Raw genomic sequence first — 25,698 nt, forward strand, 5'->3', positions numbered from 1 at the left:
GTTATATGGCGGACGGCTCACCGCCGTTGGAACCCACTGCCAGGTGACGGTCCATTGATGGTCAAACTTGTAATAAGCCCCTTAAAGTTTAATTATATATTTAAATGTTTTAAACATTATTTGTTTATATGTATAACATGTTTTCACAGATGTTAACAATGTACAACACTGTTTATTTTACCTATTTTTTGCTACTATGTTATATACATTTCAGCTTTGTTTGCACATACAATTTAAACTGTGGATTCGTTGATCTCTATGTATGTTTAGTTTAGTTTAAATTTCATTAAAGATGCCATTTCTTTTCATGTGTATAAATGAATTTAAGTCTTTTTCTCTAGGTTCGAGTTGTTATGGTCAAAGGGGGTTCAGTGTGTCATCTCTTCAGGTAAGATTTTAAAGTTTACTTTTACTTATAAAATGAGTGGTAGTATTTAATATTAAGTGCATTCTAGTGTAGTTAGTAGTGTTTTAGGTGTAGATAGCATTATTTTGTGCACTGTCTACTACATAGTTGTTGATTTGGTGTAATGTGCTTGGATTGCATGTCAATTCTAATGTAATAGAAGTGCTGCTATGTTGCAGGCTCTGTGCTATGCTTATTTAGTGTTGGTTTGTTTTTAGTTAGTGTTTTAATAGGTTTCAATGGTTTTCAGGATTTTTACCCGAATTTTCCATTTTAAATTGCATTTGTTGTATTGCAATGTATGGGAAACAGTCATTATCTATATGCTATGTAATCTTTCTATTTAAATTATGTGTGGTTCCATTGGATGTATTGTGTTTTTCTGCTTTTAGTTTTACAGAAGAGAAGACATTTTAAGGACATTTGTTTTTGGTGTTTTTGTATTGGTTTTGATTGCAGACATATTTTATTATATCTTCTTTTTCCAACAATGCTTTTGGTTTATTTTTTGATTTACATATTTTTTTGATTTTTGCAAATTTCACAATTTCATAAAGGTCTATTTTTTTATTGCAGTTATTTTTATAATTTGATATTCGGTTCATTCATGCATTTTTGGAGTGAGTAACAGTGAATTTATATTGGAGTGAAGTCATTATCAAGACACCCTACTGCTGCTGACTTACACATATTATTGAAAAATAAATTAATTTGTGGGTGGGAGTGTTTTTAATGTATAGTTTATTGATTTTATACTCACATTTAGTGTGTTTGGATTATGATGTTGTTAATGTATTATGTGCATGTTTTCTGTGGGTGCTATGCAGTGATGTGTCTCTTCCTATTCCCCTTTCACCCTACGTGACAGGGGCTTCCTATCCTCCTCCGAGTACAAGATTGGTAAAACAGGGCAGCAACTTTGCCAAGGATTTTCTCAATGCCTCTGCTCTGTAGACATTGCCGGCCTGCTGATGAAAGGACTCTGAAAGCATTCTGGGGCATATTTACAAGGGCTTTAGCTCTGCTTCTTTGGCTTAAAAAGCAAAAAAAGCGGGCATAAAACTATCGCCCTATTTACAAGAGGGTGCTAACATGCATAATCACATGTTAGCACCCTTTTTCCCAACGCCTCCCTTTGCATCTCTAATGAGATACAAAGTGGGTGTCACTGGGCGTACCCCAGACTACCTTGCAAATATTGCCGATGTTTTGGGAGAAAATGGCTGTTTTCTCCAAAAACTAATGTCTGCTAAAATGCAGACTTACCAATCCCTAACATTGGGGTGGATTATGCTGATACGACCCTGTGGGTTGTATCAGCAAGGTTATCGCCGTTTTTCAGAGAACATCGCTGGAAAACCAGCGATGCTCCCTGCAAACCGGCGATAACCTCGCTATCTCTGGAATTGTTATTGTTGTTAATAATGTGCTACCAGGGCGATGAATTCTAGAGATCGCCTGTGATAATAAAGTTATCGCTAAGGACGGCCAGCTATTATTATCGCTGGCCGTTGATAATATGCCCCTCTATTGGTTGATACTTTGATACCTTGAGTTTCGCTCTGCCTCATTCTGTTCTTGCTCTCAACACCAAGACCCAACACTTTTCCAAGGCCATATTGTCCAGATACAAGCTGCTTTTATTCTCTGCTCCTCCCATCACCGTAATCCACTGCCCCACTCTACACCCGGTATCTCTAATGACCCCCCGCCAAGGAGGGTGAACCCCATGATTGCCTCGTAGTAACCAAATGTTTGACAAAGCCCACAATTGATACTGACCTATACTAAATTGTAAATTAATCTACATTGTATTCGTATTTTGGAAATAATTCTTATTATTCTAATCGTACTCCTTTTTAACCAACTAAGCTTATGCTTAAGCATCATTTAACATGTTTGCAGAAATAAAGACATGTTATGCTTGGTACACAAAATTTTCGAAATAATGCCACTTTGCTGTAAAGTTTTACTGCAAACTGGCTATTCGCGATTTAACACAAACACATAGGAACAACATAAACGTGCTTTTGTTTCCTATTGCTATTTTCTTAGTGAAAAATGTGTCCTCTCACAAAAACTGGAGGAGGTCATTATTGCACATTGAAATGCATTTTAAATGTACTGCAATTTTGTATTTTGGCCTTGTACCCTGCACATTTAGCCTGGCTGCTTGCGTAAGCATGGCCTTGTTTTGAAGTTGGCATAGAAAAGTGAGAAACTGTAGCGTTAGTGGTCAACTTTTAACAGTACCCGCCGCTATCATAGATTATATTTGAAAATGTTTTCTATTCTATGTGTGCTGCATGATAGAAAATGTATACAAATAACGTAAACATGTAGTGACTTTAGTACTCTGGGCTTCAATGGCTTTGGCTCATTGCTGTGGTCCATTGAAATTGCAAATGGACACAAAGGCCCACATTGCGATGCCGGCCAGACGAGCAATATAGATTCGGCATGAGGACCGCCTCATAAGTAGGCAGCGGTCCCAACCTCCAAATTATGATTGGACCGCCCTGTAGGCAGTTGGAAACTTGACGTTTTGCGAAAGGGCTGCAGCTCAGGTCGCAATGCATAAATGCATGTTTGGAAACATCCCTGCACTGTGTTCCAGGCACCACATGATGTCTGGCACAAAGGGCGTGGATGTTTGCGGGGCAGCATGGGTGCTCCCGGGACCCCAAAGTGGAGGCCCAGGAGGATGGGGGATCTACTAGGGGCCCCCAAAGTCCCTTTCTGTGGCAGCCAGTCCACCATAGAAAGGCCGTCGGTGCCTGAACAGGCACTGACCCATTGTAGGATATTACGTTCCGACCGGCCATTGGGCAGGCTCCTTGAGCACCTTGAAAGCGTCCGTCGGTCGTTTCACCTGCTGCCTCTGACCGCCGCACATCATAATGAAGGAGTTGGACCACGGAACCACATGTCTGATAGACTGCCACTGAAAGGCCGTCCAACATGATAATTGGGCCCTTAAAGTATTTTTAGTGCTTGCTATGTTTTTGCATTTAACATGTATTAGCCTTCTGTGGAATTTTCTTCCGCTCATCCGTAGGCTGGCATGCCTTGAGTACTTTACTTGCAAATCCACAGCTCAAGTCTAGGGTTCCAGGACCGCAGAGACTGAATTCCTTCCATCCAGAGAATCACAAACTTTACCTGCCTACATAATCAAATTCTGCCTTGAAAAAGCCCACGGACATTTGGCCACTAGGGCGAAACACATGTCGGCTGCCTTTTTCATGCATGGAATAACAAATAAAGACCACACACGTAAAACCATCAAGCAACGTTTGATAATCATTTTGTTAACAAATCGAGAGGGCACAATCCTCCATCTCCCTCTACAAGTCTAAGACTGAGGCAGAAGGGACGATAAAGGAGAAGCAACCAGAAACCCATAAAAGGCAGAAAATGTACACTGGTCTCCCAAAAGACATTGCTATACCTTAAGTTGCATGTGAACTAGCAACTTGACACTCCAGAGTTTACCATGTTGAGAGAATGAGGGGAACTAACTTCTGATAACTCAGCTTGGGAGGAAGACACACATAACTTGGACAGTACCAAATGAGCGAAATCCTAACTCTACTTGGGAGTAATATATGAATGGGATATTGAATGCACAATGTGCCACAACACTGCCATGCCCCTCGGCACATAACACTCCACCCTCACACCATTATCTGATTTAGGATATGTGTGTTACTATCCAGATATAATTTCCCTGGTGGTAAAATCAGCGATCTCCTCCATCTTCTCCTGACTCAAAGAATTTACTTTCAAAAAGGCCAGAGGTCTCCACCTCACTCTATGCCATCCTTCTTCCGCTGTCGCCTCCTGGCTCTGCAATTAAATAATCAAACAGCACACTGGCTTAGCCGCATCTCTCACCCTATCCAGCCAATCCAGGTGACTGCTCCCCTGCTGTTACACAATGCGAAAGCAGTGCCAGGATTGGCTTGAGCAGGGCAACTCACCGCTCATTAGGATACCAGGGGTTGCGTATTTGATCAACCCCTAGTCCCTAATGTTCAGGTGGAGAGAGGCCTCAAGTGTGAATGTCAGGCTGGCTGGAGAAAGGTAGCCATCGAACCTGACATGCGCACTTTGGGCCCAGGTGCCATGTGCTCACGCGCTCCAGTAGTGGTGTGAGTTGTCTATCAAAATTCAGAATCCACCCACTTCAAAGCCGGGTGACACCCACGGCTGAAGGCGGACTGTTGCGGGCCAATGAAAATGAAATGCATGCAGTTACCTGATCCAGAACCCACACTACTCCTCGCTACACTGGCCCCCGGTGCGGATAAAAATTCATTTTAAAGCCCTGGTCTTTAAAGCTTTCCACAAGATTGGAGTTCCCTACCTTAGGGATAGAGTCCAACCTTATATTCCACAGCATACGTTAAGAGCTTCTTTCCAGCTTCTGATCTCAACCCTGAGGGTTCAGCTCTCCCGGGTAGGGGGTAGATATTTTCATGCAGTGGTCTTTCAGCTGTGGAATAGCCTACCCTTCTCCATTAGACAGAGCCGGACCTCCTTACTTTAAGGAAGAGTCTGAAAACGCGGCTCTTTCAGTTGTGAGTTTCATAGCAATGAAATGCTCTGTTCAACATTATGTGGTATATGTTTTTCTCAGTGCCGGGACACTCCGAGGAGTAGCCTTCGCTTTATAAATATTAGCTAACATACCGTAACATAACATAACACAACACAACATAACACAACACAACACAACACAACACAAAACAACACAACATAACATAACATAATATAACATTTGAGTGAACCTGCAACATCAATAGCATCCTGAAAGGTTACCAGTGAAATAGAGCAACATCTGTCCACTTGTTGAACAAATTTCCTTAAATGATCCTCAGCCACACTCCAACAGGCAGAAAGCTGCTTTCTGCATACCTGAAATACACCTAAAAAAGACAGGAAAACCCCAGCAAACACAGCTGTGCACAACTCTTTTGCAATTAGTATTAGTAAGAGTTCCACCACTTGTAGGAGAATTCAAACACATTATGGAAATAATGGACACACAATACTCTACCTGTCACAAAGGTAACCAATCAGAACAGCTCCCACAGTGACCCCGAGGAAGAAGAAGGTGGCCGAGGCCTTACTGAGCCATTTATGCTCGCACACGAGGTCCCACTGAAAGAGAAAGGAGACAGTGTCAGAGATGGATTTCTCTTCTCCAGCTGATTCCCTCTGAGACTGTTTCATATACAGCTATAGTATCCTCTGCATGTCTTCATGTAGCAGAGCAGGTGTAGTGTATCTCCCCATCTTCCCTAGATGTTGTTTATGAACAGACATCCCAGAACCTCAGACACTAAGGCAGAAGAGCCCTGGTACCACATTTAATCTGTAAAGCTGTTCACTTTGAGGATATATTTGATTTACAAACACTCCTGTGATATCTGTCAGGTATCTTTTGCTCATGTTTAGAGGATAATATTAATCCAATTCACAGACTAAACAGGCAAGTGTCTATTGGCATGTGATGCTTGGGGTTCCCAATCTTCACATCAGACACATATATATTCAGATCTCATAGATAGGAAAATTCCTCTTAGGATTGTTTTTGTGCAGTAAGGTGCCCCTTCCTGCATAAAAACAATCCGGCATTCAACAGAGTTGATGCAAGGCTACCGCAAACGGTGCCAGCACAGGCAGAAAGGGCAGGAATGCACAATATTGCTTAACCCCTTTGCTGCTGGCCCGATTCCCCTGCTGTGCTGGGGGGAGTGGGGGCGTGCACAGCGCCCGGGTGCTCATGACGAGCTCAGCTCGTCATGTGCCGCGGTTCTCGTGTGCTCATGACGAGCTGAGCTCGTCACTGCCACGCCCGTTTCAATAGAACGCTCAGCACAGTAGGGGAATTATCCCCGCGTGTGAGCGATCTAACGGCCGCGACAAGCTCAGCTCGTCATGAGCACACAAGAACCGTGGCTCATGACGAGCTGAGCTCGTCATGAGCGTGGGAGGGGTTAAATACGGTGCATTCATGCCCTTCCACTTTGGCGTAGGGCAACGCAGTGAGGTGCCATGCTGAGCTGCCCTATGCAAAATACCATACATAAGCCCCTAAGACGGTATACTCTTTAGCTCCCTCCCTTCACTGCCGCACTTGAGGCTGCCTAGTGCCAGCGCAGGCGCCCTTGCATCATGGTGCAATGGTACCTGCATTTCAAGCAGGGTTGTTTTTTGTGTCGGAAGGAATGCCACTTAAATTTAGAAATGACTTTTTATGCTATTTCTGAGTTGCTATCCCTCTACCGCACCCTGGAGTAGTCCTTTTCTGCTTGCTATCACTACCTGTGGTGAGTGTAGTGTACAAAAAAGTAACTTTACTGTTGAATTAGGATGAAACTAATCGTATGCCTCCCAACCTCATTATACTTATAGGGGCATATGTATCAAACGTTTTTTTTTGTCCAAACGCTGCAATTTGCAAAAAAGCAGCATTTGCGTTGAAAAAAAATTATTGAAATTGCATCACAAAATTAAGGAATTTTGCATCAGCATTTAAGGAATCGCAAATTGCGATTCCTTAAATGCTATGTATGAAGCACCCAAGTTGTGTGATTCCTAATTAAGAAATCACAAATTACCACCAACTTGAAGTTGGTGGTAATTTGCGATTTGTTTCACAAATGCACTTTTTGCCATTTGTGAAGATGCCATGTGGCGTACATACAATCCCTTAGGGCATGTATGTGTGCCATATGCGCACGCATGTAAATGTCAGGGGTGCATCAGGGTGTCCTTATGACTCTTGCATCCTTGAAATTATTCTCAATTTGCGATTTACAAATTGAGAATCGCAAATTGAGAATAACTTCCGATTCATTCCTATAGGCCTCCTGGCCCATAGAAATGAATGGGAAATAATTCCTTAACTGGGATTTCACAATTTGCTATTCGCAATTAAGGAATATTAAGAAATCGCAAAAAAATAGCGATTTTTTAGATACATACCATTTTGCAATTCTCAAATAGCGATTCTCAAAAAATTGCTATTTGAGAATCGCAAATAGGCATTTTGATACATATGCCCCATAGTGACTTATCTGTAACTTTTAGGAGGCTGATTCCCAAAGGTAAACTTACACCTTTCTGTAAGTTTACTATTTTTATATTTGCAATTTTACGACTGCTCCACATATGAGAACAACTTGCAATACATGACTTCAGGATGTGCGATGCACAAAACCCTATCTTGTACTTTATTTAAAAGAGTAGAATGATGGCCCAAAAATAATAACAACCTAGGCCACATTGTGGGGGCACTTGACAACTGACTTGCCTCATTGTTTACTAATGTTGTTGCCGTAAGCAATACGATCGGGGCAGGAATGTTTCTAAGTTTATGTTTGAAAACTATGACATCTAATAAATGCATCTCAATTAACAGGAAATGATGCATAAAGTTAGGGACATGGACTGAAGTACTAGGATGTTCAGTCAACATTCTTCCATCCTTCACACATTTCACGTGAGGAACAGTAACGTACAGTATCAATCAATCAATACATTTATAGAGCGCGCTACGCACCCGTAAGGGTCTCAAGGCGCTGAAGGGAGGGAGGGGGGGGGCTGCTACTGCTCGAAGAGCCAGGTCTTGAGGTGTTTCCTGAAGGTGAGATGGTCCTGGCTATTACATCACTTAGTAGTGATGCAGGGGTTACCTCGTAAGCAGCACCTGGTCATATGACTGTGGGCTCGAAGCTTTCCATACAAAAACAAATGTTCACTGTGTAATTGTGTGTATGTACAACATGTATGCGGAAGAGTACTCTTTCTACCAACATATAAATCGTCCCCCAAAGTCTTTACTAATGACAACCACAACCACTGCATTTGGTTTCAATTTCTAACTTTGTGTTTCTGCAGACTAAGCACTCTACACACACAATGTATGAAAGGGGGCTCCTAAACCTTGTAACCCACATTTTTCATGTATCTTTTCGTGTACATTAATTTACACAATTGCACCTTAAAGACTTCACAAATACAAGGCTGCAGTCTTTCCAAAAGTGGTACCATTTCAAAGACAAACATATTCACCCCTAGCAAAATTGCAATAACAAGAGAATCTCTCTTGTAGGGTACAACAAATCCTTTATCTCCCCATAATGGTACTCATGCTGTGGATTAAACAATTTTAGATGGTGGCCGTGCACTGCACTAGTTATGAAATAGTTTAGGGCGTGTGTCCTGCTCCTATGGATTTCTCCCCGCTCTGGAGTATGGAAAATGAAAAAGGATTGCGCTGGCACTACTTGTGCAAGTGTCTCCTAGGGCACTGACAGATGTGTGCTGGACTTGCCAGCGATGCTGTATTCAATAAAGTTTTCAACAAAGTCTGTTTTCTTTTTGAATTTCCTTAAGTATTTTATTCATACTCATAAAGATTGTCTTTTGCAAATGTTGACGATTTATTCAACCATAAATTATATATATCCAATGAGTATATTTTACATCCGACTTGTTTTTCAAATGTATGCAAAATACATTCCAATGCATTTCGGCCGAAGGGCCTTCATCAGGGAAATCTGTGAAACAAAGGATGTATCTATCACTGTATTGTAAGTATAAATGTTGTTCAATAAACAGTATGATAAAAAACGTTATGTTAATAAAAAGACCTGCTTGTTTCTAACTATTAACATAAATATAATGACAACTAAACAATCACATTGGTTTTAATTACCTATATCTCGGTCTCCTATCATGGCCCATTGTGGTGATATTATATTAGATGTAACCCATGGCTGATACATTTTACGGGCTGAATTGTTACATGATCCCTGCGAGTTGTTCATCTGGTTCTGCGGACTGTTAACTTTCTGTTACGTGAACCCAGCTACCCGTCTGCCGAAATCGTCATATATGCAAAGTTGAACTGTTACCGCATTTAATAATGAAAACGCCCAGGTTGCATGTTTGATGCGCTCGCGATTTGAAATGCTCGCGCTTAGAAATGGCTTTAACATTGGGGGTTTAACGCACAAAGAAAATGCTTACCGGAGATGCACTGTTCTGAAAGTTCAACCCGCTGTTTGAACTGCTGCTCTCACTGCGGCAATGTCGGCGTGTGACGTGTGTGGGATGTGCTTAGTTTAAAGTTACGCGCGCCTTCATTAAAGGGCCTGGCTGCTAAGACTTAAAGGGCCAAGCTAGTTATTTAAAAATGAAAGGGGCTATACAGGAAGCTGTATAATGTCAATGTGCCTGTGTAGGTTACGTAATCAAACATGAATTTCAGAAACTCAAAACATATAGCTATTATCCTAACTTTTGATAACATTTATGTGATATCGGTATGATGCACAGCACAAAAGCAGTGATTAATACATGGTATAAGAGTGAATCATATATAGCAACTGAATTCTGTCTGTTCATTAATCCCATGTGGGCGTAGAGTCTGTAAGTGGTATATCCAGTGGTTCTTACGTTTTAACAAGGCTTTTCTGTTATCAGTTTCTTCATTTTTTTCCACTACTTCCAATATGCAAGCTTTAATTTGATTGATTTGGTGGTTGTACTCAATGAAATGGGGGGCAACTGCTGATTTTACCACTTTGGTTCTTATGTTACTTTTATGTTCGGTTAATCTTGTTTTGAATTTACGTTCTGTCTGTCCAACATAGGCTTTACCGCATGGGCATTCCATCATATACACAATGTTTTTGGTGTCTCACGTGCCATTGACTTGTAACTTGATTTTTTCCACTACTTCCAATATGCAAGCTTTAATTTGATTGATTTGGTGGTTGTACTCAATGAAATGGGTAGCAACTGCTGATTTTACCACTATATTTTGTGGAAAATTTACTTACACATGTGGTCTTATTTGCCTTTTTGGTTTTTGGCGAGGAAAGTAGTGTTTTTCTGTCTTTAGATTGTGCTCTTTCTAGAGCTACTTGTAGCACCTCTTTTGGATATCCTTGTTTTTTGAATTTGTTTAACATCTACCATATTCCGAGTGAAAAGAATCGTCTCAGACCCTGAAGAATCAAAGGTGCAATCTCAAATCATGTTAAACAAATTAAAAAAAAGAGGATATCCACAGTTAGCCCACAGTTCAAGAAAATCATTAAGAAACATTGGCGAATACTACAAACTGAACCAGATTTTAACAACATTTTCATTGATGAACCACTATTTGCATTCTCCAGAGCAAAAAATATAGGAGAAATAATCAAGAAACCTACGGTTACGAAACTTCATATAAAGTTCAAAGGCACCACCCCATGTAAAAACTGCAGCAATTGCAACAATATCATGGAAGGTAACTCCATCACCCATCCCATGAGAGGGAATAAAATCAAGTTACAAGTCAATGGCACGTGTGACACCAAAAACATTGTGTATATGATGGAATGCCCATGCGGTAAAGCCTATGTTGGACAGACAGAACGTAAATTCAAAACAAGATTAACCGAACATAAAAGTAACATAAGAACCAAAGTGGTAAAATCAGCAGTTGCCCCCCATTTCATTGAGTACAACCACCAAATCAATCAAATTAAAGCTTGCATATTGGAAGTAGTGGAAAAAAATGAAGAAACTGATAACAGAAAAGCCTTGTTAAAACGTAAGAACCACTGGATATACCACTTACAGACTCTACGCCCACATGGGATTAATGAACAGACAGAATTCAGTTGCTATATATGATTCACTCTTATACCATGTATTAATCACTGCTTTTGTGCTGTGCATCATACCGATATCACATAAATGTTATCAAAAGTTAGGATAATAGCTATATGTTTTGAGTTTCTGAAATTCATGTTTGATTACGTAACCTACACAGGCACATTGACATTATACAGCTTCCTGTATAGCCCCTTTCATTTTTAAATAACTAGCTTGGCCCTTTAAGTCTTAGCAGCCAGGCCCTTTAATGAAGGCGCGCGTAACTTTAAACTAAGCACATCCCACACACGTCACACGCCGACATTGCCGCAGTGAGAGCAGCAGTTCAAACAGCGGGTTGAACTTTCAGAACAGTGCATCTCCGGTAAGCATTTTCTTTGTGCGTTAAACCCCCAATGTTAAAGCCATTTCTAAGCGCGAGCATTTCAAATCGCGAGCGCATCAAACATGCAACCTGGGCGTTTTCATTATTAAATGCGGTAACAGTTCAACTTTGCATATATGACGATTTCGGCAGACGGGTAGCTGGGTTCACGTAACAGAAAGTTAACAGTCCGCAGAACCAGATGAACAACTCGCAGGGATCATGTAACAATTCAGCCCGTAAAATGTATCAGCCATGGGTTACATCTAATATAATATCACCACAATGGGCCATGATAGGAGACCGAGATATAGGTAATTAAAACCAATGTGATTGTTTAGTTGTCATTATATTTATGTTAATAGTTAGAAACAAGCAGGTCTTTTTATTAACATAACGTTTTTTATCATACTGTTTATTGAACAACATTTATACTTACAATACAGTGATAGATACATCCTTTGTTTCACAGATTTCCCTGATGAAGGCCCTTCGGCCGAAATGCATTGGAATGTATTTTGCATACATTTGAAAAACAAGTCGGATGTAAAATATACTCATTGGATATATAGGATTTATGGTTGAATAAATCGTCAACATTTGCAAAAGACAATCTTCATGAGTATGAATAAAATTCTTAGGGAAATTGAAAAAGAAAAGAGACTTTGTTGAAAACGTTATTGATTACAGCATCGCTGGCAAGTCCAGCACACATCTGTCAGTGCCCTAGGAGACACTTGCACAAGTAGTGCCAGCGCAATCCTTACTCATGCTGTGGAGCCAGTGTCGCCATAGCTCTGGAGCATTTCTTCATCAGCACAACCTCTGCCTTACCCCTGTCACATTACCAACTTCCATCCTGTTCCTGATACCTCTACCCCAGTAGCCCCTGAATCACTTAAGCCAAGCATTGGGTATTCCATCGACATATTATGTTGAAGATGCCGCTGAAGGAGAACTAGAATTACAGGGAAGCAATAATTCCATCTTAAAAAGTCATTCCCCTGAAAACTCAAAATACATAATCTCTCTCACTCAACTATGATCTGAGCAACTCTCATGCACTCTCACTAACAATCCCATGTGGCTGGAACGGTTTCCTTGAGAACCCAAGATCTAATCCCAATACCCAAAAAGACATGATTACTGGTTTGAACAATTAACCTTAGGTTCTCGATCAGCGAGCTGCCCAGGGAAAACGGAATCAAAAGCTTGTCTGGGGGAGTAAGCACTATAGTAAACAAATACAATACAATACCATATTTTGCACATAGCATTTCATGCTGCATGTCTTGTACAAAGGCAGAACTGAGACGCAAAGCACTAATATTCACCCAAAGCCCAGCCAATCTAACCCATAGTTCACTTCCTCTATCTTGACTAAGTATTTTTCATAGCCCTTTGTCACGAAGCCGAGCTCCCTGACCTAGATGAGCTTCCTGATTCGGACGGACGGGGTGTCCTTGCTAACGTTTCTTCCTTTCCACCCCGTCCGCAGGATCCTTTGGACATTTCCTGGGTTTCCCCGGCTCTGCCTCAGGGACGTGCTTCTCAATATCCAGCCTCTATGACGCTGGGGGCATGTTCTACAGCGATCGGCCAATCAGGTGAGAAGACGTCATCTGACACTACCCAATCAGAGGAGCTGGGGGCGTTTAAGGAAGCCCCGTCTTGGACTGTCGGCGCAGGACCTTCGGAACGCCAGCCGAAGCACGAGGAGGTCGCCATGGAAGAAGACGGAGGAACTGTCGTGGAACCGCTGCTAGGACCCCTGGAGCTGAGTGACGACAAGTCAGGAGGCCAACGATACCACAAGCCGCCCCGCCACACTTCCAGTGGAGAAGTGTGGCTCCACAAGGTACGGGGGCGTTATCAAGGGTTGTTCAAATCACGGGGTGGGACGGGGTAGCCTGAGGGTGGTCACTATCGTCGTACCTTGCCGGCCGTCTACACTCCCAGACTGCTAGAGTTGGTGGTAGCACCCTGGTGATCCCTCACTACCCTACCCTCCTCTCACCTTTTGTATAGACCGACCCCAGCCCCTAACATGGCTGTTTTTCTTTTCCTTTTTCCCGAGTGCATCTCCGGAGCTGTGGCCCCCTCCAGCTGCCTCAAGACCGGAACCGAAGACTTCGGAAGTTTCCCCAACGGAGAGACTCCACGTGTATTGTTTATATTCCCCAGGACACTGTTCTCTAAATCCTTTTTGAACCTACCTCGGTGTTGTCAAACCGAATAAAGTGGTTAAAGATAGACTCATACTCGTGGCGACTCTCATTCTCCCAACCCCGTTCCCCACAAGTGGTGCCGTGACTCGGATCAACCAGTGAACCACGCCATCCGATACAGAATGGAGGAACTCTTGACCCAAATGGAAGCGGACAGAACTGCGTTTTACCAAGCCATCCAAACGCAGTCTGATAACATTCTAAAATTGGCGGAGGGACAAACACAATTAATGACTGTAATAGGACAGGGAAGGGCTACAGCTCCACCTCCGGGCACTGTGGTACCGTTACAGAAGTTTAGTCCAGGCGAAGACCCCCTTGCTTTCTTTTTGAACTTTGAAAGAGCGGCAAGAGCTAGTTCCTGGCCTGGCGATAGGTGGCCCTTCTATTTGGCGCCACTACTGACCGGTGAGGCCCAGGCAGCGTATCAGACAGTAAACCAGGATGGAACAACTGCCTATGCGGTTGTAAAACAGTATATCCTCGATAGATTGGGAGTAGACGAGGAAACCCATCGACTGCGGTTTCGTCAAGAGAAAGGGTCACCCGGGGATTTACCCAAAACTTTGTTTTTCAAATTAAAGGAGTCTGCGGACTTATGGCTAAAGCCCCATGAAGGAAACATTGACGCCATCATGAACAAAGTATATCTTGAACAGTTCATCGAAGCACTTCCTTATAGTACCCAGAGATGGCTTAAGCAACATGCAGGGTTAACCTTGGAACATGCTATAGAAATGGCTACTTGTTATGCCCGGGCTCAGGGTAAGCCGTATATGAAGGAGCCCGAAAAAAACACTAAAGTCGTACCACCTGTTAAAAACGATAAAAGGTTCCAAAAACCCATACCCGATCCTCCGAAGGTCTGGTTCCAACGACCCAAACTTCCCAACTCAGGACCTCAATGCTATGACTGTGGTGAATGGGGGCATATTGCTAGGTTTTGTCGAAAAAAAAAAGAAAGAGAAGACGAACCTATGGACGTGAGCTATGCCCCACGGTCTATCCTCTATGCACAAGAAACCGGAACCACTTTCTATGTACGTGTCTCCTTGAACGGTACTAGTATAAGAGCATTGCTAGATTCCGGTTGCAAACATTCGGTTATAAGGGAAGAGCTGGTAGACCGCAACTCTCTCGTTCCGGGGAAACGGGTCAGTATCCGTTGTGTCCATGGGGACGTTAAGGAGTATCCTATAGCCAAAATCACGCTTCAGACACCTTCAGGGAAAAATATGGAAGTGGTTGTGGGGGTTATGGCTGGTTTACCTGAACCCATAATCATTGGGACTGATAATCCTTCATTCAGTACTTTGCTATTGGATACCCTTCACCACCTGTCCCTTCCCCATGATACCTTGTTAGCTGCAGAACCCTGGGCCAGGGACACCCATTTTAGGACTGCCCAATTGAACGATGCAAGTCTCACCAATGCATGGCAGGTTGCACGAAACGGACAGGATCCGACCACTAGGACCTATCCCACTTATCTTGAAAAAAATGGTCTGCTTTATAGACTCGCCAGGGCTGATGCTGAACCTCAACTGCTGGTTCCGAATGATTTTCGTGATCAGATATTGTTCTTTGGTCATGCCCATTTGTTAGCTGGCCATTCTGGGGTAGAGAAGACGAGTCAATCTATATTGCGACACTTTTTCTGGCCCGGTATTTACGCCCAAGTACAGAAATATTGTCAAAAGTGCAGAATATGCCAGAAACGGAACCCCTACACTCCACCTCCTGCCCCTTTGGTACCCATGCCCATTATAGGGGTCCCATTTGATCGTATAGGCATGGACTTAATCGGGCCTTTACCGAAATCCTCCCGAGGACACCAATACGCCTTTGTTTTGGTTGATTACGCCACGCGGTATCCCGAGGCCTTTCCTCTTAAATCAGCCACTTCAGTAGCGATAGCCCAGAGGCTAGTTGAAGTGTTCTCTCATATGGGTTTTCCAAAAGAGATCGTTACCGATCAGGGCACCCCTTTTGTTTCCCGTTTGATGCAACAGGTATGCAAACAGTTAAACATCAAACACATCAAGACGTCTGTATATCACCCTCAAACAGACGGTTTGGTTGAGCGATACAACGGCTCCCTTAAGCTAACTCTAAAAAAACTGTTGTCGGGTGATGGAAAGAACTGGGATCAGTTATTGCCCTTGGCCCTCTTTGTACTCCGTAGCCAGAAACAGTCCAGCCTAGGGACCTCCCCCTTCGAATTGTTGTTCGGGAGACCCCCTCGAACACTCCTTGAGATCACGAAGGATAGCTGGGAGACTGAGGGAGCACAAGAAGCTGAGGCCCTGTTAGATTACACCAGACAACTCCAGAGCAGGCTACACAAACTCAGAACGCTTGCTCACGAGCATTTAGCGGTAGCTCAAACCAAACAGAAAACCCTGTATGATCGTGGTACAAAGTGGAGGGTGTTGGATGTAGGTGACTGGGTTTTGATTCTATTACCCTCCTCTACACATAAAATGAGGAAGGAGTGGCAGGGACCCTACAAAATCTTGAAGAAAATAGGACGTACTACGTACCTGGTGCAGTTAGGAAGAGGCAAAACCCAAATGTACCATATAAACATCCTTAAAAAATGGTTGGGTCCACCCCCTCAGACAGTCAACGTGGTGTCTCCTGTACTTAACACAGACCATACAGTGAGTGCTGCTCCTGTAAATCCTGACTTATCTGTTAGCCAGCAACAAGAAGTTAGGAAACTGCTCTTGTCTCATTCAGTAGTCTTCTCGGATCAACCGGGCCGTACCCACTTGGCAGAACACAGCATACCTACTCTCCCCAACACAGTGGTAAAACAGAAGCCCTACCGAATCCCCGAGGCAAGACGCTCGGCATTCCAAGCCGAGGTAGACAGTATGCTGAAGTCCGGAATCATAGTTCCTTCCTACAGCAACTGGTGCTCACCCGTGGTATTAGTACCGAAGCCTGATGGTAGTATCCGCTTCTGCATCGACTTCAGGGCCGTTAATCGGGTGTCTAAACAAGATGCATACCCCTTACCTAGGGTCGATGAGTTACTGGAACGCCTTGGGGAGGCTCGGTATATTACCACCATAGATCTCACCAAGGGGTATTGGCAGATTCCCCTTGCTTCCAAAGACATGGAAAAGACAGCATTCTCAACCCCATCTGGTCATTACCATTTCACGGTACTTCCCTTTGGTTTGCATGGGGCGCCAGCAACATTTCAGAGGGTCATGGATACACTGCTGGCACCTCACTTACAATACGCGTCTGCCTACCTGGACGATATTGTAGTATTTAGCAAAACCTGGGATGACCATTTACAACACCTTGGGAACATACTGACCAGTCTAAGGGATGCTAATCTCCACATCAATGCGAAGAAATCCCAATTTGCTTTCCAGCAGGTCAAATATCTTGGATACCTTTTGGGGGATGGACAAATTAAGCCTCAGACTGAGAAACTGGAAGCGATCAAAGCTTTACCCTACCCCTCTTCAAAAAAAGAACTCAGGGCCTTCTTGGGGTTGGTGGGTTATTATCGCCGATTCATTGCTCAGTTTGCTAGTCTGGCAGCTCCTCTCACAGACCTCCTCGGGAAGAACATCAAGTCTGCTGCACTCCCCGCTCCTTCTCTGGTACAGTCTTTGGCTTTCCAAGCCTTGAAGGACGCTTTGACTTCTTCATCTGTCCTCATTTCCCCTGATTTCCTCAAGCCGTTCATTCTCCAGACGGACGCTTCTGGGGTTGGCATTGGTGCGGTCCTTTCCCAGGAAGACGAGAATGGGGCTGAAAGACCTGTGCTCTTTATCAGTCGCAAGTTGTTTCCTAGGGAGCAGGCGTACTCTACGATTGAGAAGGAGTGCCTAGCTGTCCGTTGGGGAGTGGAAAAACTGAGATACTATCTCGAGGGGAGACCGTTTGTGTTGTATACGGATCATGCTCCCTTAACTTGGCTTCAGCGTAACAGGGGGAACAATGAACGCATTCTGCGTTGGTTTTTGGCCCTGCAGCCTTTCCAGATAGAGGTCCGTCATCGAAAGGGTTCCTTGCAAGGAAATGTTGACTTTCTGTCCCGCTATCCGATTCCCCCCGATCGGGTCAATCCTGGGGGTGGGATGTGTCACGAAGCCGAGCTCCCTGACCTAGATGAGCTTCCTGATTTGGACGGACGGGGTAGGCATGGGCGAATTTTGCGAATCTCGCGTTTGCGAATTTTGCGGATTTGCGAACTCGCAATCCGCAAAATCCACGAATTCTCGCGAATTTGCTGATTTTTTTTTTTTTGTGTTCGCGCGGGTTTCTGCCAGGTCGCGAGGGTTTTTGTACAATTTTGCAAACGCGAACTTACCTGTCGGGTCGCAAGTTTTGCGAACTTGTTGTTTCTACGTGTCCAGCCTGTTTGGGACACTCTTCTTCATCACTGCCACCCTCTGTCACCACATGCCACCCTCTGGCTCAACCATGCCACCCTCTGTTTCATCACAGCACCCTCTGGTTGTCCAGTGTACATTATTGTGGCAAAGCAAAGCACACCTTCCCTGCCTCAAGTAACCTGAATTAATTTGGGGCTGTTTAATGTGTCACAGAATATTTTTTTAGCTGGCACCTGCTTCCTTAGTGCTTCCTGATTAGTGATCTTTTGCACTTGCTAAGTGCTTTCATTGTTGCAAAATTAGTTACAACACCTGCCCTGCCCCAACTGACAATAATGAATTAGGGGCTGATTAATGTGTCACTGGATTTGAACTTCCAGCCTGGCTCCTGCTTGTCTCCCTTAGCTGTAATTCAGGACCTTTGTGGCATATGTGTAACTATTCTGAGGGTCAGAGCAGGGTCACATAATAGTTGCAAGTAGGCAACTGACCTCTGGAGGGGCCCCTCAGGAAGCACTACAGGAAATGGCTACTAATGATGAGCTTGAACTTTTGAACCTGGTAAGTAGTTTCAGTTTTGCTAAGATCGTATTTCTGCAATTTAGCGCTTATTCGCGGGGCGCGAAGTTGAACTGGGAGGCCGCGAACTCACGCGAACAGTGCGAGCAAGCCATAAAATCCGCTGCTCGCCGATTTGCGGATTTTGCGGGAAATTCGCGAATCTCGCGGATTGCAAATTTACCGAAAATCCGCAAAATCCGCGAGCGGAACGGATTTTCCGCCCATACTTAGGACGGGGTGTCCTTGCTAACGTTTCTTCCTTTCCACCCCGTCCGCAGGATCCTTTGGACATTTCCTGGGTTTCCCCGGCTCTGCCTCAGGGACGTGCTTCTCAATATCCAGCCTCTATGACGCTGGGGGCATGTTCTACAGCAATCGGCCAATCAGGTGAGAAGACGTCATCTGACACTACCCAATCAGAGGAGCTGGGGGCGTTTGGACTGTCGGCGCAGGACCTTCGGAACGCCAGCCGAAGCACAAGGAGGACGCCACGGAAGAAGACGGAACTGTCGTGGAACCGCTGCTAGGACCCCTGGAGCTGAGTGACGACAAGCCAGGAGGTCAACGATACCACGAGCCGCCCCGCCACACTTCCAGGGGAGAAGTGTGGCTCCACAAGGTACGGGGGCGTTTTCAAGGGTTGTTCAAATCACGGGGTTAAACGGGGTAGCCTGAGGGTGGTCACTATCGTCATACCTTGCCGGCCGTCTACACTCCCAGACTGCTAGAGTTGGTGGTAGCACCCTGGTGATCCCTCACTACCCTACCTTCCTCTCACCTGTTGTATAGACCGACCCCAGCCCCTAACGTGGCTGTTTTTCTTTTCCTTTTTCCCGAGTGCATCTCCGGAGCTGTGGCCCCCTCCAGCTGCCTCAAGACCGGAACCGAAGACTTCGGAAGTTTCCCCAACGGAGAGACTCCACGTGTATTGTTTATATTCCCCAGGACACTGTTCTCTAAATCCTTTTTGAACCTACCTCGGTGTTGTCAAACCGAATAAAGTGGTTAAAGATAGACTCATACTCGTGGCGACTCTCATTCTCCCGACCCCGTTCCCCACACCCTTCAACTTCACTTTTGGCATTGTAAGCATTGTAAGGGCCAACCTTGAGTAGATTTCAATCCTGCACTAAGTAAGATTCCATATAAGCTTCAGGCCCTACTTCCGCCATTTCAACTACAATATATGCCTGCTTTTTCCTCTTTCATTGTGTGCTGCAGCACATATGGAAAAAGGAAAAAAATCGGTGAATTTAAGTTATTTCTCCTCGTTCCGGCTCCGCTGGGAGGTGTAACATTTTTGCTCATCGCCAGGTTTACAGGCTCTTGTAAATCTGGGGAAATGTTAAAATCCTTGGTTGTTGCGTTGGAACACCAACTGCAATGCCATGGAAAGCCTCCCGAGCACAGAGTAAAAAAGCGTAAACCTATGAGGCTTTCCAAAGCCACACAAAGGGGTTGATTCCGATCTCAGTTGGAAGGTCTCCGAATCGGATTCAGCTTTGCAGAAACCTATCTGGAGCCCTTGTTTCTGACCAACTCATTCCCAGTTCCAGATGAACAAGTACGATGCCTGGAAACAGTCCAGAATGAACAAATCAATTCCAGAAGGCATTCGGACAGGACGAGTCTTTCTGGAGCTGATTCTTACAGCTCTATGGACTCGGTGTCCGAGCGAGTGAGTACGATGACTGATTCGGAACGCCATTCCGAATTGGTTTAGCCCAGAACCAAAAGGTTGCCCGAATCGGTCTTTGGGGGCCCATAGCAGGCCTGCTACACCTACTGCCCTCCTAATTGGGCTCCCTTTCCCGCCATGCACAATGTGGCAGGCACCATGGGCTGCCCACCACAGGGTGCACGGTTTTCCCCAGCCACCCCTTTCTTCAATGGGAGTCTGCGTTCATGTTCGGAACACAGGCTCCCATTGAAGTCAATGGGAGTCTGACTGAATTGTATCCAGATGCATACGAATGCCTGGTACTCGTTAGGTCGGACTCCCCTGATCCAAGTCGTATGGAAAGCATTCCGGAACCGATTCAGCCAGCATGCTTTCCGAATGAGATTGGAATTGGGTCCACAGTGGCTTTGTGTGACCTCATAAATATGATTTTATGGTTTGCGCCGCCAGCGCATCACAAAAAGTGATGCTACGGTGGTGTAAGGGGCTCATAAATATGCATCTCAATGTCAATCTTCCATTTATCAAGGTTTATCTTCTTTAGATTCATACAGCAGTTCTGAGACACACCTCTTTTTAAAGGGGGACATCCAGTTAGATATCCTTAGTCACCACAGATATGTACATAGGCAAGTTCTCATTTGAGAAAAGGACAACAAACCTTTCTTTGGAGGACATGAAATCCGCCACTCTGAAGCATTACAGCCTACCAGATTTAGAAATTAGCACCTGCAGAAGAACCACAGTCCTAAGGGTTCCTCTCAAGGTGAAAATGGTTTAGTAGACATCTGTCATAGTTCCTACTATTAGCCCTGCGCTCGTTAATTCTCCTACACTCCATGAGGGGGAGCTCATTTATCTGCCTTTCCCTCCTTTTCGCAAGAGTACGCGGACTACTTTCTAGGGGGAATCAACACTGTATCCCCCCTGGAATCCTGACCCCTGAAGATCATGAAATTAGGAAGGGAGATGATTATCCCTCACCTTACCTTCATACTTAATGTAGCCATTTCTTCGGTTCAATACCCTCGGACTTGGAAAACTGTGGTGGTCAAGCCATAATTAAGGAAGGCTACTTATGATCCCTCTGAATTAAAAAAACTATCGGCCTATCTCTTTGCTGCCAGTCCCTACAAACATTTTTGAGAAGCATCTCAACTTCCATCTTATTTCCTACCTGTAACAACAACATTTGCTTGATGGCTCGCAGCATGGGTTTAGGAGTGGCCATAGCCCGGAGACTGCTTTAACCTCTGCAATAAATAATATCAGCATTCAAGTTGATGCTGGGTTCACCTCTCTACTAACTCTCCTACACTTAACCGCGTCCTTTGACATCATCTCACCCTTAAGGCTAGTTAGCCGTCTCAAAAAATTTCTGTTCTCTTTTATCACTGACCGGTCACAAAAAATTAAATCGGATCAATTTTACTCTGATGCCACTCACACCTTCTACGGAGTCCCACAGGGCTCTTCATTGAGCCCAACCTTGTTTAAAATCTATGTTGCCAGTCTGGCCAAAGTCCTTAGATCTTTTAGGCTGGAGGCTTTGTCCTGTGCGTATGACACACAAATGATTGTGTCAATCACCAATAGCAAAGAGGGGTCCACAGCAAATTTTAAAAATTGCATGCGGGCTGTGGCCTACTGGATGGTAGATAACTACCTTCGACTCAGTGGTGACAAAACCGAAGTCTTGATTTTTGGTAGTCATCCATCTATATGGTCCCACTCTTGGTGGCCTTAAATGCTTGGCCCATGCCCCTATCCAGCTCCAGCAGCAAATAATCTTGGTGTGATAGTTGAAAGCTCTCTTTCTTTTGACCCCCAGATCAGCAGAACGGTCACCGCTTCTTTTGGCATCACCAGAGTCTTGGGGAAGATCTTTTTGTGTCTTTCCTTTTCCTCTCGAAAGCAGGCAGTGGTTGCTCTGGTTCTCTCCTGATCGAACTACTGTAACGCCCGGTATCTGGACATTGATAAGGATTCCATTCATAAACTGCAGCTTGTACAGAATGCAGCAGCCAAACTTGTGATGGATCTTCCTAAATTTTAACCTGCTTCAGCATCCATTCGCAACCTAAACTGGCTTTCTCCAGGCCAGATAATTTTATTCAAGGCCCTTTCCCTCATCAACAAAGCTCTTCATAACTTAGGCTCAGAGGTATCAAAAGGCTTTTTCAACTGTATGTTCCTCCCAAACAATTACGATCTGCCACTAAAAGCAGGCTGGTAGTTCCCAGGTTCAGGAGAGCCAGGTAGGGGGGAAAATATTTTTCTGTTGCTGCCTCTAAGCTTTGGGATACTCTTCTGTTATTGATATCTGGACAAGAGTCTCATTCTCTTTTCCGTAAGGCCCGAAAGACTTGGCTCTTCACCACTTAATTGTTAGGTTCCCTTCCGGGCCTCCTCCGACCTCTGGCTCTATCCTCAGCTCCTTGATGCGTTTGGGCAATGTTTGTGCTTTATAAGACCAATATTCATTCATTCAGGTTTTGCCGCATGTCTACTAACCTTTTTGTTTTTCAAAAACTATCTCCTAAAGTGAGAGTTTGTTTTTTAAAAACAAATAGCTAATAACCTCCACACCCATAGAGTTTTTCCCTGTGTGTCGAGGTCATTAGTTTAATTGTTTGCCCATGAGCACACATTATCCCTTTTGGTGGGAGACATGAAAAAGGACATGAGACAGTCCACCTTAAGTAGAGTGGCCAGTGTGATGCCTTAACTCTGACAGCCAGGACTCTGGCAGGCTGTTGGTCTAAACTTTCCATTTATGCACCCAATGGGGGCTCCACCAAACGGAAAGTTGAAGGTCCACCCAGCTCTCAGTAGCACAGACGTATCAAGGGTTTGGCAGACGGGGTACCTCATCACATTTGCAATGGAGCACCATGCCAGCAAAACTCTGTGGGCCCGATTCACAGAACTAACTGAAGACAAAATCCTAAACTTACTACTTTTGGTATTCACAGAAGTTAGGATTTTATCTTAAGTTTGTCTTAAGACAGACTTAAGACAAAATCTTAAGTCTGTCTTAAGTCTGTCTTAAGACAAACTTAACCCCTTCCATGCTCATGACGAGCTCAGCTCGTCATGCAGCACAGTACTCGAGTGCTCATGACGAGCTGAGCTCGTGTAACCTCTGGATTACCCGGGATCGGGGAAGGCCAATAAAGAACCAGAGAATCAGACTCCAAACAGCTGTAGCTGTCCAAGGGTAGCATGGCATGAGCGGGCAGGCATCCGAAAGCTTATGTGTAAAGCGACCATACAGCACACGCATCCACTGAGACAGTTAAATGGGCACGCAATGAGTGACACCACTCCAGTTAGTTTGTCTAAAAATTATATAACTTTTATATAGAGCAGAGTCAGGGTAATGAAAAATTACAGTATCAATTACTTTTTAGTTTTCCTTCAGAATACATATGTTTCAACACTTTGTATTAAATACTCAGAGGAATAAATATTAAATATCAGATAAATATTGAATATTAGATAATATTAGGTATAGATAACCCCAGGCCTGACCTTAGCCTTGCTTCTTGTCAGCACCTGTAAGAAATACATTAAGGAGACAACCAAATGACATTGCATCTCATTGGTTCTGCAGGCATTTTACCCACTTCTCACCAAGCAAGGGTGAGCGTTTTACAGCAGTAAACATGTAAATAAATAACTCTAGGCTTCCAGTAAATGCAGCACTAAGTGGGAGAAAACATTTCATTAAGAATAAACATCCCCTTGTGCAGGTATAACCCTCTCCTTAATTAGTAATAACCATTTTAGGAATCACTCCCAGTAGAAATAAGCATTTCCTAGATTAGGGCTACACATTTCATTAGTTATAATACATTTCTGTAGGCCAGAAAGAACATGTTCCTTAAGCAGATGTCGAATTTCCTATGAAGCCAACGTAAAACATTTCATTAGGCCAGAATTAAACATTCCACTGGGGATCAGGCAGGGATAATAACATTCCCTTACTCAGGAGTCAACGGGGCATTAATCAGACTCACTCAGTAGAGGTAGACCCTCCATTAGCCACATTAAGCATTTAGCACTTTGGGCCAGGGGACCGTTAATCCAGCACCACAGCGGTATTTTCCAAGGACCTGCCTAGGGGTAGATTAGCACAAATCGTCCCCCAACGTGGGGTTAACTTCAGAAGAATTCAGGCCTCAAATTGCTTACAGGTTCCTGGCCTGTCTCATTAGGGAGGTAACATAACATTTCATTATAGAACTGTAGGCATTTCAATCCCCAGGTCAGTAGGTCAGAATCAACATTCCAGGACCGACACTAAGCAGGCATAAACATTTTAGTAGGAATACATATTTATTTCCTTACCCTAGATATTCCCTGATGCATCCAAGCCAAATGAGCCTTTCCTAAAGCAAGAATTCAGATTTGGCAAATCATTCAAGATAATGTTGATAATGTTGATAATCCAGGTATCACTATCTCTTTAAAACATTTCATTAGTACATTTCCTTATCCTTAAGGGGCTGGGATAACCATTTCATTAACGATCCAGCAACACCTCATTAGGCCAGACTGAATGGGCATTTTATTAATCAAGAGTAACCCTTTCCTTTAACCATACTGACCCACTCATCAGGCCGGAGGACCCCTGTTGTCAGGCAAGTTAGCACCTAACCCTCTCGGCCGGCCTAAGGCAACTAAGAGACACATTCCCCTAGTCAGGAGTTAACTTTAAGGGCTCACCAGTCAATCCTCAGGGCTGATGCCCAGTTCAGGGTCCTTGATGGCTAATTAGGGCCAACGGGGCCCAGCAACAATTTTTCCCGAGGAGGGGCGAACTTGGGGCCTTCTCCGGCCTTCCGCCCACCTCCCCGGGGATTACCTTCTTCTTCGGATCCTCAGAGAGCCCTTGCGGAGGATTACAGTGTGGGGGGAGGGCTCCAAATCTCCACGGAGCCCTCCGGCAGTGTGTCTTCTGGTTCCTGGGCCTCCCGAAACTCACGGGCCCAGGACCGTTCGCGGGTGGCAGAGGGGAGGCGCGTCCGCAGCAGCGCAGCCTGCGGGGGTGTGTAGGCCTCTCTCTCAGCCGACAGACAGGCAGCAATGACGGGGGGCGCGTCCGATGATGCGGCAGGCTTCCCCCGCCACGTGACAGGGGTGATGAAGGCTTCAGGCCTCGCGCGGCCCTGAGAATTGTAGCGGCGGCCCTCTCCTGGCACCAAGGGCCGCCGATGGGGGCAGAAGAAGGCGCAGAGCGGAGCAGCGCTTGGTAACTTCAGCGCCTCTAAGGCACAGCAGGTGAGCGCTTGAGGGGCCCGTTAGATAAGCAGGACGGCGCTTGGCACTTATAGTGCCTCGGGGGCATCAGCAGCTCTGAGGAGCCCAGCACTTCCAGGCCCAGCGCTGAGGAGTGGTATAGCACT

At 44.6% G+C, this 25,698-nt stretch overlaps 1 protein-coding gene across 1 annotated transcript in view; it reads right to left on the reverse strand.

Moving 5' to 3' along the window:
• The window catches only part of LOC147706718 (solute carrier family 22 member 7-like), a 272,267-nt gene that overhangs the window by 240,345 nt on the left and 6,224 nt on the right, over positions 1–25,698 (reverse strand). The window contains exon 2 of the mRNA XM_086925855.1: positions 5,469–5,572. Within this exon, the coding sequence (XP_086781981.1) occupies positions 5,469–5,572 (104 nt within the window). The remainder of the gene's footprint in view (positions 1–5,468; positions 5,573–25,698) is intronic.

This window comes from Lissotriton vulgaris, chromosome 6, assembly GCF_964263255.1.
Source record: "Lissotriton vulgaris chromosome 6, aLisVul1.2, whole genome shotgun sequence".
NCBI lineage: Eukaryota > Metazoa > Chordata > Amphibia > Caudata > Salamandridae > Lissotriton > Lissotriton vulgaris.